The 17,607-nt window shown below is 44.0% G+C and overlaps 1 protein-coding gene across 3 annotated transcripts in view; it reads right to left on the bottom strand.

The window, feature by feature from the left end:
- Positions 1 to 17,607, bottom strand: part of LOC133003470 (spectrin beta chain, non-erythrocytic 4-like) — a 44,042-nt gene that overhangs the window by 11,082 nt on the left and 15,353 nt on the right. For all 3 annotated transcript variants that reach the window (XM_061073220.1, XM_061073221.1, XM_061073222.1), the window contains exons 22-26: positions 15,246 to 15,448; positions 14,298 to 14,388; positions 9,906 to 10,052; positions 1,908 to 2,171; positions 46 to 270 (exon numbers count right to left, since the gene is read on the bottom strand). In XM_061073220.1, the coding sequence (XP_060929203.1) occupies positions 46 to 270; positions 1,908 to 2,171; positions 9,906 to 10,052; positions 14,298 to 14,388; positions 15,246 to 15,448 (930 nt within the window). The remainder of the gene's footprint in view (positions 1 to 45; positions 271 to 1,907; positions 2,172 to 9,905; positions 10,053 to 14,297; positions 14,389 to 15,245; positions 15,449 to 17,607) is intronic.

Here is a 17,607-nt window from a genome sequence, read left to right as displayed (position 1 = left end):
CAATGTGCTTCAGTTTGTCTGCGTGTACGTGTTCAGCAAACTCACAATCTCGTCCTCCAGGTCTCGTCCGACTTGGTGCACTTCCTTGGACGCCAGCAGGATGCGCCGGCGCTCCTTCAGCGGCTCGATGAGACGAACCATCCTGGCTTCCACCACGGCCTGCCGCTCCGCCACCGTGCCCTTCACCTGCGTCTGCTGTGGGATGGAGGCCGCCTGCACCTGGAGCTGCCCCACCTCCTGGTACCACGCCTCCATCTGGGTCTCCATGGTCTGAGGGGCGAGGAGGAGGAGGAGGAGGAGGAGGAGGAGGAGGAGGAGGAGGAGGAGGAGGAGGAGGAGGAGGAGCAGGAGGAGGAGGAGGAGGAGGAGGAGGAGGAGGAGGGGGTGCAGAGCAGAAGTTATGAAAACAGAGGGAGGAAAAGAGGATGTGTTGATTAGAGGGGAGAGATGGAGGTGAGTGAAAAGGGAGAGAATGAATTGGATGTGGTCATGGGGGAGAAGATAAAGATGAGTGGGACGTAAAGATTGTGACAGAAATTTGTTGTTTGTGAGTGCAGCTCTAAGTTTAATCAACAAATTTAGTTGAGTTTTAATTATTTTCTTTGATTTAGATTTTAATTCTTTGTTGCGTTAGATTCAAGAAAGATTTTTACGTCAATTATCAGTTGTTTTAACAGTATCGTCAAAAACTATATAAACCTGCAAGTAAATCATTTAAGTAAAAATAACAGAAAAATTCCGAGAGAAATTATAGCTGCAATAATCTTCTCAGGTCTCTGAAATTGAAATGATGGACATGAAAGCAAAGATGAGACTGAAAACGATCCGAAGCAGCAGAAGAAGAGTTGACAGACATGAAGTTTTGGTGGAGATTACTGTACCCAGTGTCAGGATGGATGCTGGGAGGTGGAGTTAAGATGAAGTGGGAAAGCAGAGCTAATGGCGGCCTGTAAAAGAAGCTGTAAGCGGCATGCTGTGGGAGAGGAGAGTGAGAGATGTCTGGTGAAGGGATGAGCTCATGAATGGATGAAGCTGCGTGTCGGCCAACGTCACACCTGACTGCTTCTCACTTTATAACATCAGGTAACACTTTCCTTAAGAGTCTACGTCTCAATCTCTAGTTTCAAGTCTTCTTCACTACAGCATGATCCTCATTTTGTAAAATATGGTGCATTTAGACTCAAATACACCATAAAGCACCATTTGCATATAGGCGTGTGTGATTGACAGCTAGTATCATCCAATACGTGCAGGTGGCAGGTATCCAGTGTCCTAGGCTCCACCCCCATTCCTCAAAATGTGGTTACTTATGGACACGCCTCCTCCAAGCACGTGATGGGTTCAGACATTTCTACTGGTTTGTTTGTTTACTGTATTTGAGAGCAGGATTACATAAAAAGTACTGAAACACCAAACTGGTCAGATTGAACTGGTGGCTCCAGGATTTATCGCTTTCCATCACATTGAGAGATATCAGGACTAATGGAGATAGAAGTGGATCCAGTCGGTCACAATTAGCTCCTCACAGGGAATCAGCATCTGTTGATCTAATCTAATTCTGCAAGATCCTGGCAGCTGTATTTAAAATATACTGATCAATATATCTCACGATCATCGGTAGGAGTGATGTTGGCATGAAGGCTGAAAAACCATCAATGCAAATTAAAAATTAATGTCGGCTTTAAAATGAAAAAAAGCCTGACTTCGCTGAAATGAGATGAAAAGCTCAACGGAAAAATGTTGCAGGCGCAGGAACGAGAAAAGCTGTGAGTCACTTTCCAGCGTTGTGTTTAAATGTTAATGAGATGAGGTCATCACTGTGAGGTGATAACAACAGTGAGTTTAACATGTACAATAAGACGACGTCAACATTAGGTTTTGTCCAATATGCTTTTAAATCTTCACACCTGCAGTTTCTTCAGCTGCTTGTTGACGGTGGTGAGGTCCTGCCCCTGGTCCACGTAGGCCAGCTGACCCTCCAGCTGGCCCAGCCGCTGGTCCAGGCTCTCGTAGCTCTGCACCAGCAGGTCGGCCTTGTTGGCCTCGAAGAGCTGCCGGGCTTTGGCCTGGGTGGTGCTCTCCAGATCCTGCCAGCACTCCCGGATCTCCTCCAGCTTCTTCCGGACCACGGGACTGAGCTCCGGCTTCTCCTGGATCAGCTGCTGGCCCTCCTGGATGGACGGGGAGGGGGAGGGGTTATCAAAGGTGTTAATGATATATAAAAATTAGAATTAGCCTACACTCAAAAACGTGGAGCAGAGTCGAGAGCAAACCAAAATATACCACTAAAGCAAAGGAAATGAAACGCTATAAACTGGTGAATTAACCAGATACACTGAGCTGTCGACCTGCAACGATTAGTCGTCTACAACCAGGTCAGAAGTTTTTAACCAAAGATTTACTGGTTTCAGCTTCTCCATAAGAAAAATCTATCTATAAAATAAAATGTTGGCGTTATGTGCTGATTAAACCAAACTCCAGCATCTCACGTTGTAACAAACGTTACCACAAATAATGAACCAATTAATACAGAAAATAATTGGGAGATAAATCAATAATGACATTGACGTAATCATCAACATAATTATGACCAGTCGAGGTCAAAATATAAAGAAGCATAAATCTGCAGATATTCACTGGATCTTATGTCTGAATAATTATGTGTAGACACAGTGAAACTGGGTTAGGAAGCATGTGAGTGTGTGTGCGTGTGTGTGTGCATATGAGTGCGCGCGTGTGTGTGTGTGTGAGAGTGTGTGAAGAGATTAAACCTCACTGCGTTAAAATGCCTCATAAATTACCTCGCACTCCCCTCCCCCCTTTCTCGCTCTCTGTGCTCTTTTTCATATTTCTTTGTACCTCACCCTGTTCTGAACCCCCTTAAACACACACACACACACACACACGCACACACGCACACACGCACACACGCACACACGCACACACACACCTTCTGTTTTTTCTCTTTTCAGCCTCCCCCACAGTGAAAACCTTCCCCAATTGTATTTCGTATTGTGCAGTCGTTGAGTGTGTGTGTGTGTGTGTAACAGAGAAAGAGAGAAAGAGAGCTGCTACAAAAAGGATGGAACAGAAAGATACCAAACAAACGTGGTATATGACTTCTATTGGCTCTATACCTGAATTTAAATACCTCTTAAATCTTATCCTATATTTATTTACATTTATTAAAATACACTATTGCGATTACGACTTTTATAAAAATTCTTTATTTTTTCGATGTGTTCAATATATAGGCACTAAGGACGTTAAAAATAATGAATTTTAAAAGGAATAATGAGAAGGATGAATCAAAGCATCTACAGCAACACAGCAATGCTTTGTCCTTAATGCAGGTCACAAAGTCCAGAGCCTCTATGGAGCTGAAGTTAAGAACCAGGGGTCCAGACTCTCACTGGTGACTGAAGGTTTCCCTCATGTGCTGCATGTGTAACTTCCAGCAGTGACCCGTCTGCAGAGGACAGCATCCGGTCCGACTCACACGGGATCCGATCAAATCCACAGAGAGCGTTTCACGATGACTGGAAACTGGACGACACCGAGGCCGTCACAGGGTTTCCAGTCACCTTCCCCCTCACCGGCTGTATAACCAGGCTTCAGCAAATCTCTGTTTGTACAACTCTCCTCGTAAACAGCTCGTTGAGTGAAGGCACAAAGTCAAGTCACACAAGAAACATCCCAGGTTTGATTTCTGAAAAAGACCCAGAACCAGCTGATTGGGTTTATAAGAGATAGATAATGTAACTGCATTCACATGAATATTTAGTCATCCATCCATCCATCCATCCATCCATCCATTAGCTCTTCCACCTATCTTTTGTATGCCGTATATATCGTAAATAGTTCTGTATACAAAGTGTCAATAACTGTTATAATCTCCTAATGTGTGAGTGCTGTATATGACTAAATGTAATGTAAAATATTAGATCTATACATGTGGAAATATCTGCTGAATAAATTAAATGAGCTCTGTCAAATGTTAAATATTACATGATGGTAAAAATGTTAAATATTAACACTAGAGGCTCAGATCCCAGCACCAGCTAGATTGACAGATGTATAGTTTCTTCATCACTACAAACATGTCTTCCTTGCAGAACTGCAGTCTGTTTCCAGTTGTTCCAGTAAAGTGAACTGCAGAGGACAGGAGTTATTATGGTATGTGCACATCCGATGAGTAAGCAGCTGTACAACAGGCCCCACTACACACTCCACCACTCTCAGGCCTGTGATTTCCTGTGTAGGTGTGTTACGTCAGCGCTCACAGTGGTGTGGTGTTTCTCCGGCTGCTGAGGTCTGTCCTCCTCTGCAGTGAGTGGGTGGGTGGGCTGCGTGGGCTCCAGCAGCTTCTCCCACAGCCTCCCAGCTGCTACACTCACTAGGTCTGCAAAGACAATCATTTATTCTACTACTAATGCAAACAGGAACGTCTGTGTCTTTCCCTCGAAGGTTAACGTGGCTCACTGAAGATCCGTCTGTGACGAACCCGGGGCTCAGACTCGGAAAAACACTTGTTATGCGTCACTTTGCAAACTTCCTCACACAATGATAATGACAAGATGATTCAAATGCCAAAAGCCCATATGACCCAGAACAAAATAAAGACCAAGTGTGAGAGTAAGGACTCCCGACAGGACACTGAGGCTGACAGTAAAGATGGAGCCTCCTGGTTCTGCTGTCTGTGAATCACAGCAGACATCTGCTCCTGAGCGTCACTGTTGACACTCGGCTGGTCAGCCTGTCTGTTATTCTCAGGCTTCTGCAGCTAATGTGTCAATATTTACTTTGCATGTGAAAAATCCGATCGTCCAACCACACGGACACATTTCAGGTTGCAGCTCTAGTCGTTAGAAATATGTCGTGTACATCTCTCTTCACAGGGAAATCCACAAGGAATTACTAGTGATGTGAGGTGTCTGTTAGTGCACAACCTGAAAGATAATAACTACTGAGTGTCCAGCTATGGTTTAGATTAGAAAACAAGTCAACGAGACTCTTTCCTGCTGGACTTCCTCATCATTTATGCTTTTTACTGGAATGAAAACTGTTTGAACAGCATCGGCAAATTATCTAAATAAAACTGGAATAAAGATACAAAAGCAGATCTCAGCAGATCGGTTCACCACTCGCTGTGCGTAACAGGGCCTCATCCATGTTCTCACAGCACACAAACACACACACACACACACACTTACACACACAAGCACACACACATGCACACACACAACTTTTCTGCAGATGCAGCACAAAACTACTGGTCAAAGTTCAAATATAGAACGTGAGCTGTTGTGCATATGAAATTTAAAAGGTATGGAGTTAATTTATTTTTATAGCCAAGTATTAAACTGAATGACAAGATGGACGACTCGTCTCCACTTCCTCACACTGAACAAAAATGAAGCCAACATGTCCTGGATGCAGGATCTGCAGTGTGGAGCTGGAGATGTTATTTGGAGTCTGCACAACAGCGTCGGGGGAGTGGAGCCGTCGTATCGCAGACAGCTGTCAATCAAGATATCTTTTATAATATAATAACTAATCAAAACAAACAAGATCCTAAAATGACATAAACCGATCTTTTGACTTTTGACTTTGGTCCATTTTCATTCACGAACTTTAAGTTTTGAAGTAGCGATATGATCAATGTGTATATTCAGATTGGTTTGTCTGGCACTCCGACCCGTTGACGAGTCCCAGGACATGTCGCAGCGACAGCAGCTATTGATTGAACATGACATTACACATTCAGCACACTGCCAACCTCAGCTTATTAGACTTAGGCTTCTATAGTACAACACATTAACAAGTGAGGGAGGAATCTCAATACTCCAAAGCAGCTCTCTTTCTCTATCTTGGAAGTCTTACGTCACTTCCTGTTGAATCTCAGGCTGCTTCCTGTCCCGTGGTGAGAGGGGCGGAGGAAGGAGGAAGGAGGAATGACCTTCACACACGTGCTGAGCGAAGAGAGGAGGGAAGACGAGGTGGAGGGAGACGGGATTGGGCAGCTGTTGCCTGGCAACCACCGCAATCACAGGAAAGAGGAGACACGTTGTTCCAGCTGCTGCTGAACGTCACCACAAACTGACACAGTGGACAAGATGCATGATGATCCTCTGCCGGGGTCCCCCCCCCCCAGATATATCAAGATATCAAGATATCAGATATATCAAGTCCTAAACCTCTGCAGGAGTTTTATGATCCAAAACTATTTTAGAACTGGGTTGCATCACCCCGCATGTTCATCAGACTGGGATGAGTCTTCAGCCAGTTCAGGAGACTGGATCTGTAAAACACTTCCACTACAAACCCAGACCTGATTCCTCCGCCTGTATTCGGGAGGTTTGAATTCCATCAGCCCAAACCTCCTGCAGTCTAAGCCCAGTTTTACAAAACAGAAAGAAAACAATCTTTTACAAAGAATGGAGGTATTTCTCTTCTTAGTTTTGTTGTTGTTGCACTTTCTACCGGGAGTTAACCAGAGTTGGCGTCTGCTTCTAGGTTTTACTGACACTGATGATGAGGATGGTACAGTCCAGGGGCCAGGTGGACTCGATTTTCTTGTTTGGACGGTTACTCATTTCCATCGAAAAATCTCATGCATATTCTTCCTCCGTGCACAGTTACTGTGCTACAAGTCCTCATGTAATCATGGGCAGATAACTCTTCTCTAAAAACAGGCCATGTGCTTCACAGAGTCCTTCAGTCAGCGGCTCTTACCTCATTACACAAATAGACTGAAGAGTCTCAGAGGAAACATGGAGACACAGCCGCACCAGGCAAAAGGACGCCAGTCAGCAACGTTTAAACAATATTTACATGATAAAAATACAAATCCTATAAATATTTTCTAGCAAAAAAAACGTATAAGTTGCTAAGCAACGACCCTGGAGCCGGAATGTGGGGTGAACGTGGCTGATGTGACTACACACTGCTACTGAAGAGCCTGAGCTGGGTACACATGGAAACACACACATACACACGGGTTGTACTTCTGCACTTTCAATTCAAACTGTAACTGCCAGACTCTGATCTGAACCTCTTTTATCATGAACCCTAAAACCAAATTTATCTGTTTTTCAGCAGCCTGATGCAAAAAATACCATGTGTATTTCCACAAAACTTGGGGGAAGGATGGGACGTATAAAGAATTAAGTTTTAGCGTGAACAGGACAAAAATCACTTTCTTTAATATCGTGAGATGGAACATTTCCACAGATTTCCAAGGGAATAATTCATGAATCTTTCTGGTCGCACAAACAACACAAAAATATATATCTTTAAATCACACAAAGCAAATCCATCAAAAGAGGAGAATCCGTTGAGCAGTTTTGTTTGAGTAGTGTCAGTTTTGACAAGTTGTTGAGTAGGTTGTTCTGATTCTTTACCATCTGCCAAATAAACACGACAAAGACACAAAGAAATACACTCAGCATTTCTCTGATACTTCAGCTTGTGGGCGTAAAAACTACAATGGACTCTTTTATACTTTAGAGCAGCAGCGGATTTGATATTTCTAGAGTCGCAACGATTCAGACGAGCAAAGTCTTTTTGGATTTGGTGTCCACAGCAACTACACCAATAATTTATGTAAACAAATGCAAATGATTCTGTCAGTTCTAATACATAGAATTCTCCTGTTCTTCTAACACATGTACAGAAACAGGTCGGTGCTCTCTCTAGATTATCTCATTTCATATCCATCATTTCTACACATCTTGAACCCATGGTTTCAGGCACACACACACAGACACATTCAAAGATACACACACACACACACACACACACACACACATTGTGGCCACTAGAAGAAGAGATGGAGAGAAATGACCAAATCAGTGGTACAGTAATTAGACTTAATGAGCAGCTTATAGAGAAACGGTGGGTAAAGCTGCCGACCTGTGTAGCCATCAGCCACCAGGTCCCAGAGCTGATTGGACGAGGACACGTAGACGATGTAACACTCCGACTTCACTGATGTATTGAACCTTTCAGCTTGTACTGTAATCTTAAGTAAGAGGGAGATGGTAAACATGGTGGGGCAGAGGGATTCAAACCAAGGAATTTGCCTTCTTGTGGCACCTGCTTCAACTTTTCCGCCTTAAGATTACAGACGGCATTATTTTAAATATTAGTCATAAAAACACTTTCCCGTCTAAAGCAGCCAGTCAAGTCATTGGTTATTCCCGCTGTGGCCTGGTGATGTGGACGCTTGTTTTGAAGCTCAGTGTGTTTGTACAGATCCAAACTAAACGCAGTGTTGTGCTGTGGCTCGGCTCCGGCTGCTCCCACAGGGGAGCTCAGTTTCAGCCCTGCCCAGTCTGACTGCAGAGGACTGAGCCGTTACATCACAGTCCACTGTTTGCACCATGTAGATCAAGAATGAGCCTTTATGAGTGAACTACACTCGGAACAGCCATGTTCAATCTTTCATATAGAATCACAGGTGCTGAGGTTTGTCATAAGAAATGTAGCATCAGTGTCTCTTCAGTAAATATCCAGTATCTCCTGGATTTTTCTCAGAACGGATGTAAAGCCAAGGTTTGTTTACACCTAACATCCCATCATATAGAATTACACCCTGAGAACTAAACAGTCACAGGTTTGATTTTCTACCTCAGCACATAAGGGTCCATGAGACTACACCCCATGAGAACACTGAGGAGGCATCACGTGAGCTGCAGCGTGCACCGAAGGCTTTTCCTTTTTTCCTCCGAGTAAAACATGGCAAAACCTAACGCACGACAGACGAATACAAAGATCTCAGAATGAAAAAGAGGAACCAGGAGCTGCAACTTGGGAAGATATTGAGATTGAGAGATTGACAGCGAAGCAAACTGGAGTTTAAAGATGTCACAGTGTGTGACGCTGCCTGAACCAGGATCACAAAGCAGCAATGAGAGAGGAAACTTGGCTCTAAATCACTGACTCTCCTGACCAGAGATGAGTTTACACATCCAGAGTCACAGCAGCCGCTCAGAGGCGTGAACACAACAGTCCAGCGTCGAACCACAGAACCCGGAGGTGTAGCTGGGGAAACACCGGCTGAAGACGCTGACGTGCCTGGTAAACCTCTTCAATATGAAACCTCTTTAATATGAAACCGATCCAATCAGGAGCAGTGGTGGAGGTTGCAGCTCTCCTCTCTATTTGAAACCCCTGTGAGACTCTGAGTCCTTGCTACCGGCTTCGTTACGCTTTAACTAACTGTTGTGTTTAACAGAACGACTTCATAAATCTGACATTAATGATCGGCTGTGCTGATTGAGGCCCACGCTGTTTACATCAGTGCTGCCTGTCTGAAGGGAAACAGAAACAAGAAGTCGTTTCTAGCTTTTCTTTGACAGCAAACATGGTGTGTTGCCCGGAGAGTTTCAGCCACTGATGTGGTTACAAGACAAGAGGAGAAGACTCATCCTCTCTGCATCGCTGGACGCTGTAGTATCTGTAACACGCTGTTAGAAAGAGTGTATACTTCCACCAAGGCTCATTCATCCCCTTAAATACAAGTTCAAACATGGAAAATTATATAAATAAACTACAAATAATTTAGATTATTATGAAAAGGGAACTTTTTCAAATATATATTCAATATATTCTGCTCTATGTGGACTGTCTTCTTTGCATCACACTTATAAGGATAGGTTGCGTTTCTTTAGAAGGTCAGAGGCCAAACTCCGTGAAAATAAGTCCAAATCAATATTTTGCAATATTCTTTCTTCTATCCTCCAGTGTTAAACGTCAAAAGAAACACAAACTCTAGATAATAAAATACAAAAATCAAATTCCAAAGTGATATTCTCTCCGGTTTCAAGCAGCACAAAACATCTGAGCACCAGAATGACCCAGTTAAACTCCGGTATCAAGTCATTCGGACGAGCAGTACTCACCCTCTCGATCTTGTCCAGCCATTCTTTATTCTGGGCCAGCTCGGCCATGAAGGCCTGGTGCTTCAGCCATTTCTTGTGAAGCTTCTGGGTCTCGTCTCGGCTGCTGTCCCTCGCCATCAGCATCTTCTCGTACACCCAGTCCCCCAGCTGGGTGAATGGGAGAGGACGAGAGAGAGAGAGAGAGAGAGCGAGAGAGAGAGCGAGAGAGAGAGAGAGAGAGAGAGAGAGAGAGGGAGGTGTCAATATTGGATGAGTATAAAAACTAAAAATAACTGTTGGTGTTGTAGACACTGATTGGGATCACACACTCTAATGCTGAAACTGTGTGCACCCCATAATAGAAACGTATGTTAGTAACACAATAATTTACAGGACATAAAAACAATCACACATGTATGTTTTCTTTAGCATCTGTTGTGTGAAGAAGCTCAAAGCGACACCAGCGACACAAACAGTGGGAAATACAAGGTCAAACACACAGACATGAATATTTAATGACGCACAGCCGGCACATGTCGGCAGTCACACGTGTCCCAACAAGCATGGCGGCAGCACTTCACATGTACACACAACACAAGAGATCACAGCTTCAACATGCAACTAAACAATCCACACACACACACCTGCAGAGTACAATGTGCACACACAGAGAGCTGTGTGAGGCCAACACACAGCGAGACCCTCACGCCTGCGCTCACAGCAGCAGCATCAGATCCAGGTCAGCAGCAGCAGCCTCCTCTCTCCATCACACACACACCCTCACACACACACACACCCTCACACACACACATACACAACCTGCAGCTAACGTCTCCTCCTCCCTGAGTCCTGACCGCTCTCCTCCAACCCCACAGGGCAGCGAGCGGCTGGTTCACCGCCGGCTTCTACCAGGAGCAGCCCACGGGGTTGTGGCAGCTGCAGCCGGCCGCTGGCATCCGCATCCTCACTCGTCTGCCGTCACACACACACACGCAAAGATGCTCCACGCCACGGAGCCAGAGGGAGACGGAGAGAACGAGCGTAGGGAGAGAAGGAAGGCGAGAGAGAGAGAGAGGTGTCTTCTGGGGAGCTGAACGCGACTGAGGGAAGCAGGAGGCGTGCTGGAAGAGAAACGCCGGCCATGAGGGTAAATAACAACAACACTGGAGACTCCCCTCTCCTCCTCGCTCCTCCAGGAGAGAGAGAGAGGAGGGGCCGGGGCGGAGCAGGGACGAGAGAGGGCAAGATGAGGAGGACTGATAGATGGGTTAGGAGAAAATGACTCTACCCCCAAAACAATAAAATGGCAGGCTGCCGAGGCGACGCATGGGTGCTCCTCCTCTCCGCTCCTCCCCGGCCTCACACCTTCAGGAGGAGGCGAGCGGGTGAGGTGTGTGGTTGGAGGAGAGATGGAGCGGAGGAGGGGGAGGAGCGAGAGACTGGGATTTTGATTTTGTTTGGGAGGGGGCAGGGGGGAGGCAGGCGGCGCCTCCAGGCTCACCGGGCACAGCTAATGATGCTGAGGGGGGGGGGGGGGGAGGTCGGACGAGTGTGAAGGTTCAGAAACAGTGATGAGCTGAAGTTTTAGCTTCTTTAAAGGATTAAAAAGACGACGAGCTCTCCACTCCTCTACAGCTGCTTTTGTTTTATTCTCCGCCTCCCACACTCCACCCCCCCCCCCCCCCCCCTCTACCATCCCTCTCCTCCTCTCTGCAGCAGTCCCAGGCAGCTGTACTCTCTGCTGCAGTGGTAGAGCAGAGAGGAAAGAGAGAGAGAGAGAGAGGGAGAGGGAGAGAGAGAGAGAGAGAGAGAGAGAGAGAGAGAGAGAGAGAGAGAGAGAGAGAGAGAGAGAGAGAGAGAAAGAGACATTTGGTCGAGCAGCGATTCTTCCTGAATGATGCATCTGTAGTTTGACAGATTTTCTGCTCCCGGGCTGGAGGATCACACACACACACACACACACACACACACACACACACACACTCACACACACTCACACACACACACACTCACACACACACACACACACACTCATACACACTCACACTCACACACACCAGGAAATATGCCTCACATATCGTACAAGCAGAGACAAAAAAGACTGTGTGCACACCCATTAGGAGTGTACACAGTGTAACACACCCACACACACACACCCACACACACACCCACACACACACCCACACAGACACACACACGGCTGCAGAGGTCACGGTGTGTCACAGCCTGATGCCCCCCTCGAGACTGTAAATGAATTGAATGAGGGAAGAGGAAGACGTGTGTGTGTGTGTGTGCGTGTGTGTGTGTGTTTTGGGGGCGAACAGAGAATGAATGAGGATGAATGGGTAGGGGGAAGGGGGGGGGGTTGATAGAGGAGAACAAGGAGAAACTGAAGAGGAGGATTCGTAGACTCTCCGTCATCATCACGTCATCAGAATTCAAACAGACGTCTGACATCATTTAAAAAGTGAATGTTAAACATAAAATATTATCATCAATTTGATAAAGGAGATTTTCTTTGTTGTGTATTTAACATCATTGCACTTTGAACTATGAGAATAAAGAATCTGAAGATGTTACTACAACTGACATTTTATCAACTTGAACAATTTAAAAAAATGAAATCAGTTAGAATAATAATTATTATATTAATTATATATATATATATTATATATGTTTTCAATCAGAGCTTTTTCAAATTCAAATTTTTAAATTCATTCTTTTCTATTTTGAACAGACAGAGACAGGATTTCCAGAATAACTGATGACTATGTTTTAGATTTTAATAAAATAGATAAATAAACACATAGAGAAAGACTTAAAGACATAAAATACACATTTTCCGTCTTTAGACTAACAATGTGAGGAAGAAGAATTCAGCTGCTGTTAAACTCCGACTCCTTCTCCTGAAATGGACCAAGATGTGATTCCGGGTGAAACAGTTTTAACCTGAGTTCACTTCCTCAGTCTCCTATTGTCCCGAAGGTGGACTTGTTCTGAGACAACGTGGAAGAGTCTGGCTACAGAAGAACCTCTGACGTTACATCACAGGGTGTCAGACACTTTTTAAAGTTGTTCCCAGGACAAGCTGCATGAACTTTACAGCATCCAATCACTGAGGGAGCTGAGGACCCATGTGACTGGTGACAAGTCTTGCTGTGCTGATAAAATGTTGTGTTATTGTTGAATAACTGAACCAAATAAATGTGAAAAGTTACACAAAAATCAAATGAACAAAACCTTTTAAAAGATGTTCTGTTTTGTAGATGATACTAACATGTCTCTGAGAGACGTCAGTGTTTGTGTGCTGAGGTAAAAACTTATAATTTAAAGAACAAAAACAAACTGTGAGATGTTATCACTATCAAACATTACTGACTGTGAATGTAGAGTGGAGGTAGAGCAGCAGGGAAACACAAGGATGAAGGTTTGAGTGAAGAGAAGAACACACCCTGCCAGCTGAGAGCTCAGGTTCACACACACACACACACACACACACACACACACACACACACACACACACACACACCACACGCTCATGTACAGTTAGATACACTCTTCCTCCTCTGAATAAGTGATGAGGTGCTGCTCTGCTGAATTATTCAGCGGAGCCAAAGAGAGAAAGTTGCTGAAACTAAACAAGGTTTTGGCCCAGAAAGCTCCGGTGACTGTGCCGGGTGGAGAGCCGGAGCTGCAGGAGGCAGCGGAGGTGAGTCGTGTGCAACACAACCAGACACGCACCAGGGTGGGGCCCATGCAAAGGATAGCTGACAACAACCAAGATTAAAGTGGTTCCCTTGAAAATACCAAGACACAAAGTCCTGCTAATCAAGCCGCTCATTCTGTGGTGGTGTCAAAGTGAAACAATAAGGGCAGAGAATAATAAATAATGATATGAAATACACTCCAATCGATGAGTCTATGTAATAAATCATCGTGCAGTCTCAAGTACGGTTTAAAAATAGATGGTTGTTGTCGATATGGAACATTATCCAACTACTGAATGACAAGAAAAGAAAACTACAAACTATCGATGAGCCAAGAACAACTTTTCCCAATGTGGAACTATGACACGAACAACATTAGATCTTAATCACAAGGAAATATTGATACGCACAATAAAATGATCATGACTTCTGATTGACACCAACCTGCTGCTGTGAGGAGGCGAAATATATCAAAACTTCCAAAACAAACATTTCATTTAAAACAGCAACTCCATGGCTGAAGTGGTGGATCCTCCTCAAAACAGGATGAGATACCTGATGCTGCCACTAGAGAACACACAGGAGGTCGGCTCCCGTAAAAACAAAGATTATCACTCTCATCTTCTTTACTTTCTCCATGAAATGCTCTTAAACCGGTTTGACCTCGTGGGGTCGTCCTGTGAGTGAAACCAGTTTGGTCTCCTACCTCGTGACAGTCCTGGAGGAACCTCTGCAGCTCCCACTGGTCGTTCAGTTTGTCCAGCCACCGCTGAGCCAGCTCTCTGTTCTGGTTTCCTCTGAAAGAGCGAAGGACAGACTCATCCATATCTGAACATGTGACACAATCAAAGCATATTTAGACGTGTGTGTGTGTGGGCTGTAAGGACATTCTATTCTTGTATTTATTTCCATTTTCAGACATGATCTGCCTGGAAATATTCAGATTAAAAATGTATATTTGTAGACAACAGAGAAAATGTCTTGTGTTTATTAAAAATAACAATGATCGATGTAACGATTGTGAAAAGATCTATTAAACAAATATAATAAATCACATTGTGACAGTTTTGTGACATTTATTTGTGACCATGGGAGAAAAAATGAACGTCCCCGGAGTTAATTGATGTAAATTAAATTCCAAAAGCATATGGTTCACCTATTGTTGAACACAAAAAAAACCCCAACCCCCACTTCACAAGCAGACACTCACACATACACATACACACAAACACACACGCAGACACACACAGCCATCACACAGATTTCATGGTCAGGTGTCAGTTCTTTTTCTGTGTTTCTGTTTCAGTTCCACTTGTAAGTCTCTTTTCTTCAGATTGTTGAGCTGCTGCTAATCTTTCATTGTTGTGGTTGAATTGTGTTGCAGCAGCTGCTCAGATGCACAGAACTCAACTCAACTGTGAGCTACAGGCCGATATATCTGCTTTTATTCTTCCAGGCCGTATGCTCACACTTTACTAATGTTCATATCGAAACTAACTTACAAAAAAAAGAGAAACTGAATCCTCAGTGTGATTGGAGCTTGTAAGTGAAACTGGTAAAACATTACGTAAAAACACGAACACTGTCTGACAGTCGTCGACATCCGAGTGAGTCCAGACTTTGATCCTCTTGTGTTTAACTTGTGTGTTGGTACCTGTTGGCGAGTGTGTCGATGCGTTGCTTGATGCGATCAGAGTAGATGTTGCTCTGGCTGATCAGACTCTCTCCGGCCTCGATCACAGCTTTGATCCGGTGCAGGTTCAGCTCCATGGTGGTGGTGAAGTCCTTGTGTTTCTTTATGGCGGCTTCAACCGTCTCCACGGTGGCGGGCAGCTCCACGTGGGCGAGGGCCGACTCCTGGACGACAGGAGAAGTGAGGCGACGTCAGGAGAGAAACAAAGATCCAGAACGCACAGAAAAATATCTCTCAAGTCTCTCAAATATCACAATGAGAGATTCTTCTTTTGTTTTAAATAGTTTGCTATTATATAAAACCAGGGGGAAATGATGAGGGGGATTGGTCGAGCCTGATTATCGGTGTGACCTTGATACCACGGCTCCGCACCACAAACACTATTAAACAGAATCCAAATGACGTAATCAGCACGAGATGCTAGTTTTTGTATCCAGGATATTTTGGCCTAATTTCTGGAAAAAGTGGGACAAGATATCCATCTTTATTTACAGTCTCTGGTTACAACATTATTGATTAGTCGATCAAAATAAAAGATATTGATGATATTCTCTTTACTTGTTCCAGTCACTTAATGTGTAGATTTACTGTTTTTCTTTTTTCTCACATTTATAGTAATTTTTACTAAATCCTTATTCAATTAATGAATTTATTCAAAATGAAATGAGCTGAATTAATCAATAATGATCTTTTTGTATTTTACTGTCAATATGAAAATGTATTGTTTTTCTTTACTTGTCATCTGAACACAGAGAAAGCAAATCGGGGCCGAAACAACCGGGAGAAGCAGAAAAAGGTCGATGGCCTCAAACGTCTTTGATACTTATTTAAGAAGAAATGCTGCTCTCTGAATAAACAGCCCCTCCTCCCCCACCAGGGTTATAATAAGGAGAGGTGGTCCCTGGTTAGGACACACACACACACACACACACACACACACACACACACACACACACACAGACACACACACACACACACACACACACACAGGTCAGGGGCAGCTCTGCCTGTGACATTTCAGATTAGAAAAACAAACCTCTGTTCATGTGATACTCAATGTTCTTCTGAGCCACATGACTCAGGTGAGTCTGTAGATATGTTAACGTCCTTAAATCAGAGTATTACACAAAATTACAATTATATTCAAGAAGATAATCCTCATTCAGTCAAAACTACTAACGATGTAATTTGTGTACTTTAAAAGGTATTTAAAATTTGAATGACTTCTAAGTAGATTTACACATTGTTGTTAGTAGTTGATTTCTGCTCAAAATACTGATTCATAACATAACAAATCATTAATTATCTTATATTAATGTTAAACTAAGATAATTGTACCTTATTCATGATACAACTACATTATTTAAACAGTTATAATTGAGAGTATGATACGTGTTTACATACCTATGACTCACAAACAGATTTAAGCCATTAGGGAAGATGTATAATTTACTCATACATACATGCATCATATTGTTAACACATACACACAAATACACACACACTCCCACATACACACACACACACACACACACACATACACACATACACACACACGAGGCTGCCAGCAGCTCATCCGCTAACAACATGATGTAGATCTAGAGTTTCTAGAAGCTGCTGCCTCCACTGCTCCGACATCACAAACTATAGAGGCGCTCTGCAGACACATGCACACATGAAGCCTCATTGACCCTCAGTTCGTTTCAGTTTGACATGTGAGTATATTTTAGTTTGAACCGCCTTCCTATAGTAAATGACAGCACTGGTTGAGCCGCCCTGTGTTGCTCCCTACTCATGTGCAGCTCCAGTAAACGGTGCGAGCAGCAAACACCGTAGTTCCACCATCAAAAGAAACCACAGGACGAAAAGGGAATATATAAGTGGAGCAAAGGATGATGTGTCTGCATCAGAGGCAGCAAGACGAGCTCCGACAAACGTCACCTTAAAGCTGCTGCGTATGAAACCTGCAGCCGTAAGAATCCATCAGACGTGTTTCTCACACAGCAGCAGCTGCCTCCATCTGGTCGTCAGGCGTCGTTTCACACAACTTTTCTAACAAATCTGAAGTTAAGCAGATTTCAGTGATGCAGCTGCAGCAGATAAAGGAGGTGTTGCTAACGTGCACATCAGGTTATGTGCTGGTGATGTTCTGTCACATCGTCACAAGAAGTCGTTGAGAACAGTGGATCGAGGAATTATTTTACACTGTCAAACCTTTAACATGTTAAATGATCACAGTCGGTAAGATTCATCCACTGGGGAACATGAACGTCGGCACCAGATTTCAGGTTTCAAGTTTTTAAGACTCATTTCCGTCTGTTTC

The sequence above is a fragment of the Limanda limanda genome, chromosome 6 (genome assembly GCF_963576545.1).
Source record: "Limanda limanda chromosome 6, fLimLim1.1, whole genome shotgun sequence".
Lineage (NCBI taxonomy): Eukaryota > Metazoa > Chordata > Actinopteri > Pleuronectiformes > Pleuronectidae > Limanda > Limanda limanda.
Note: the sequence above shows the minus strand (reverse complement) of the source record. Positions and strands in the feature narration are given on the sequence as shown.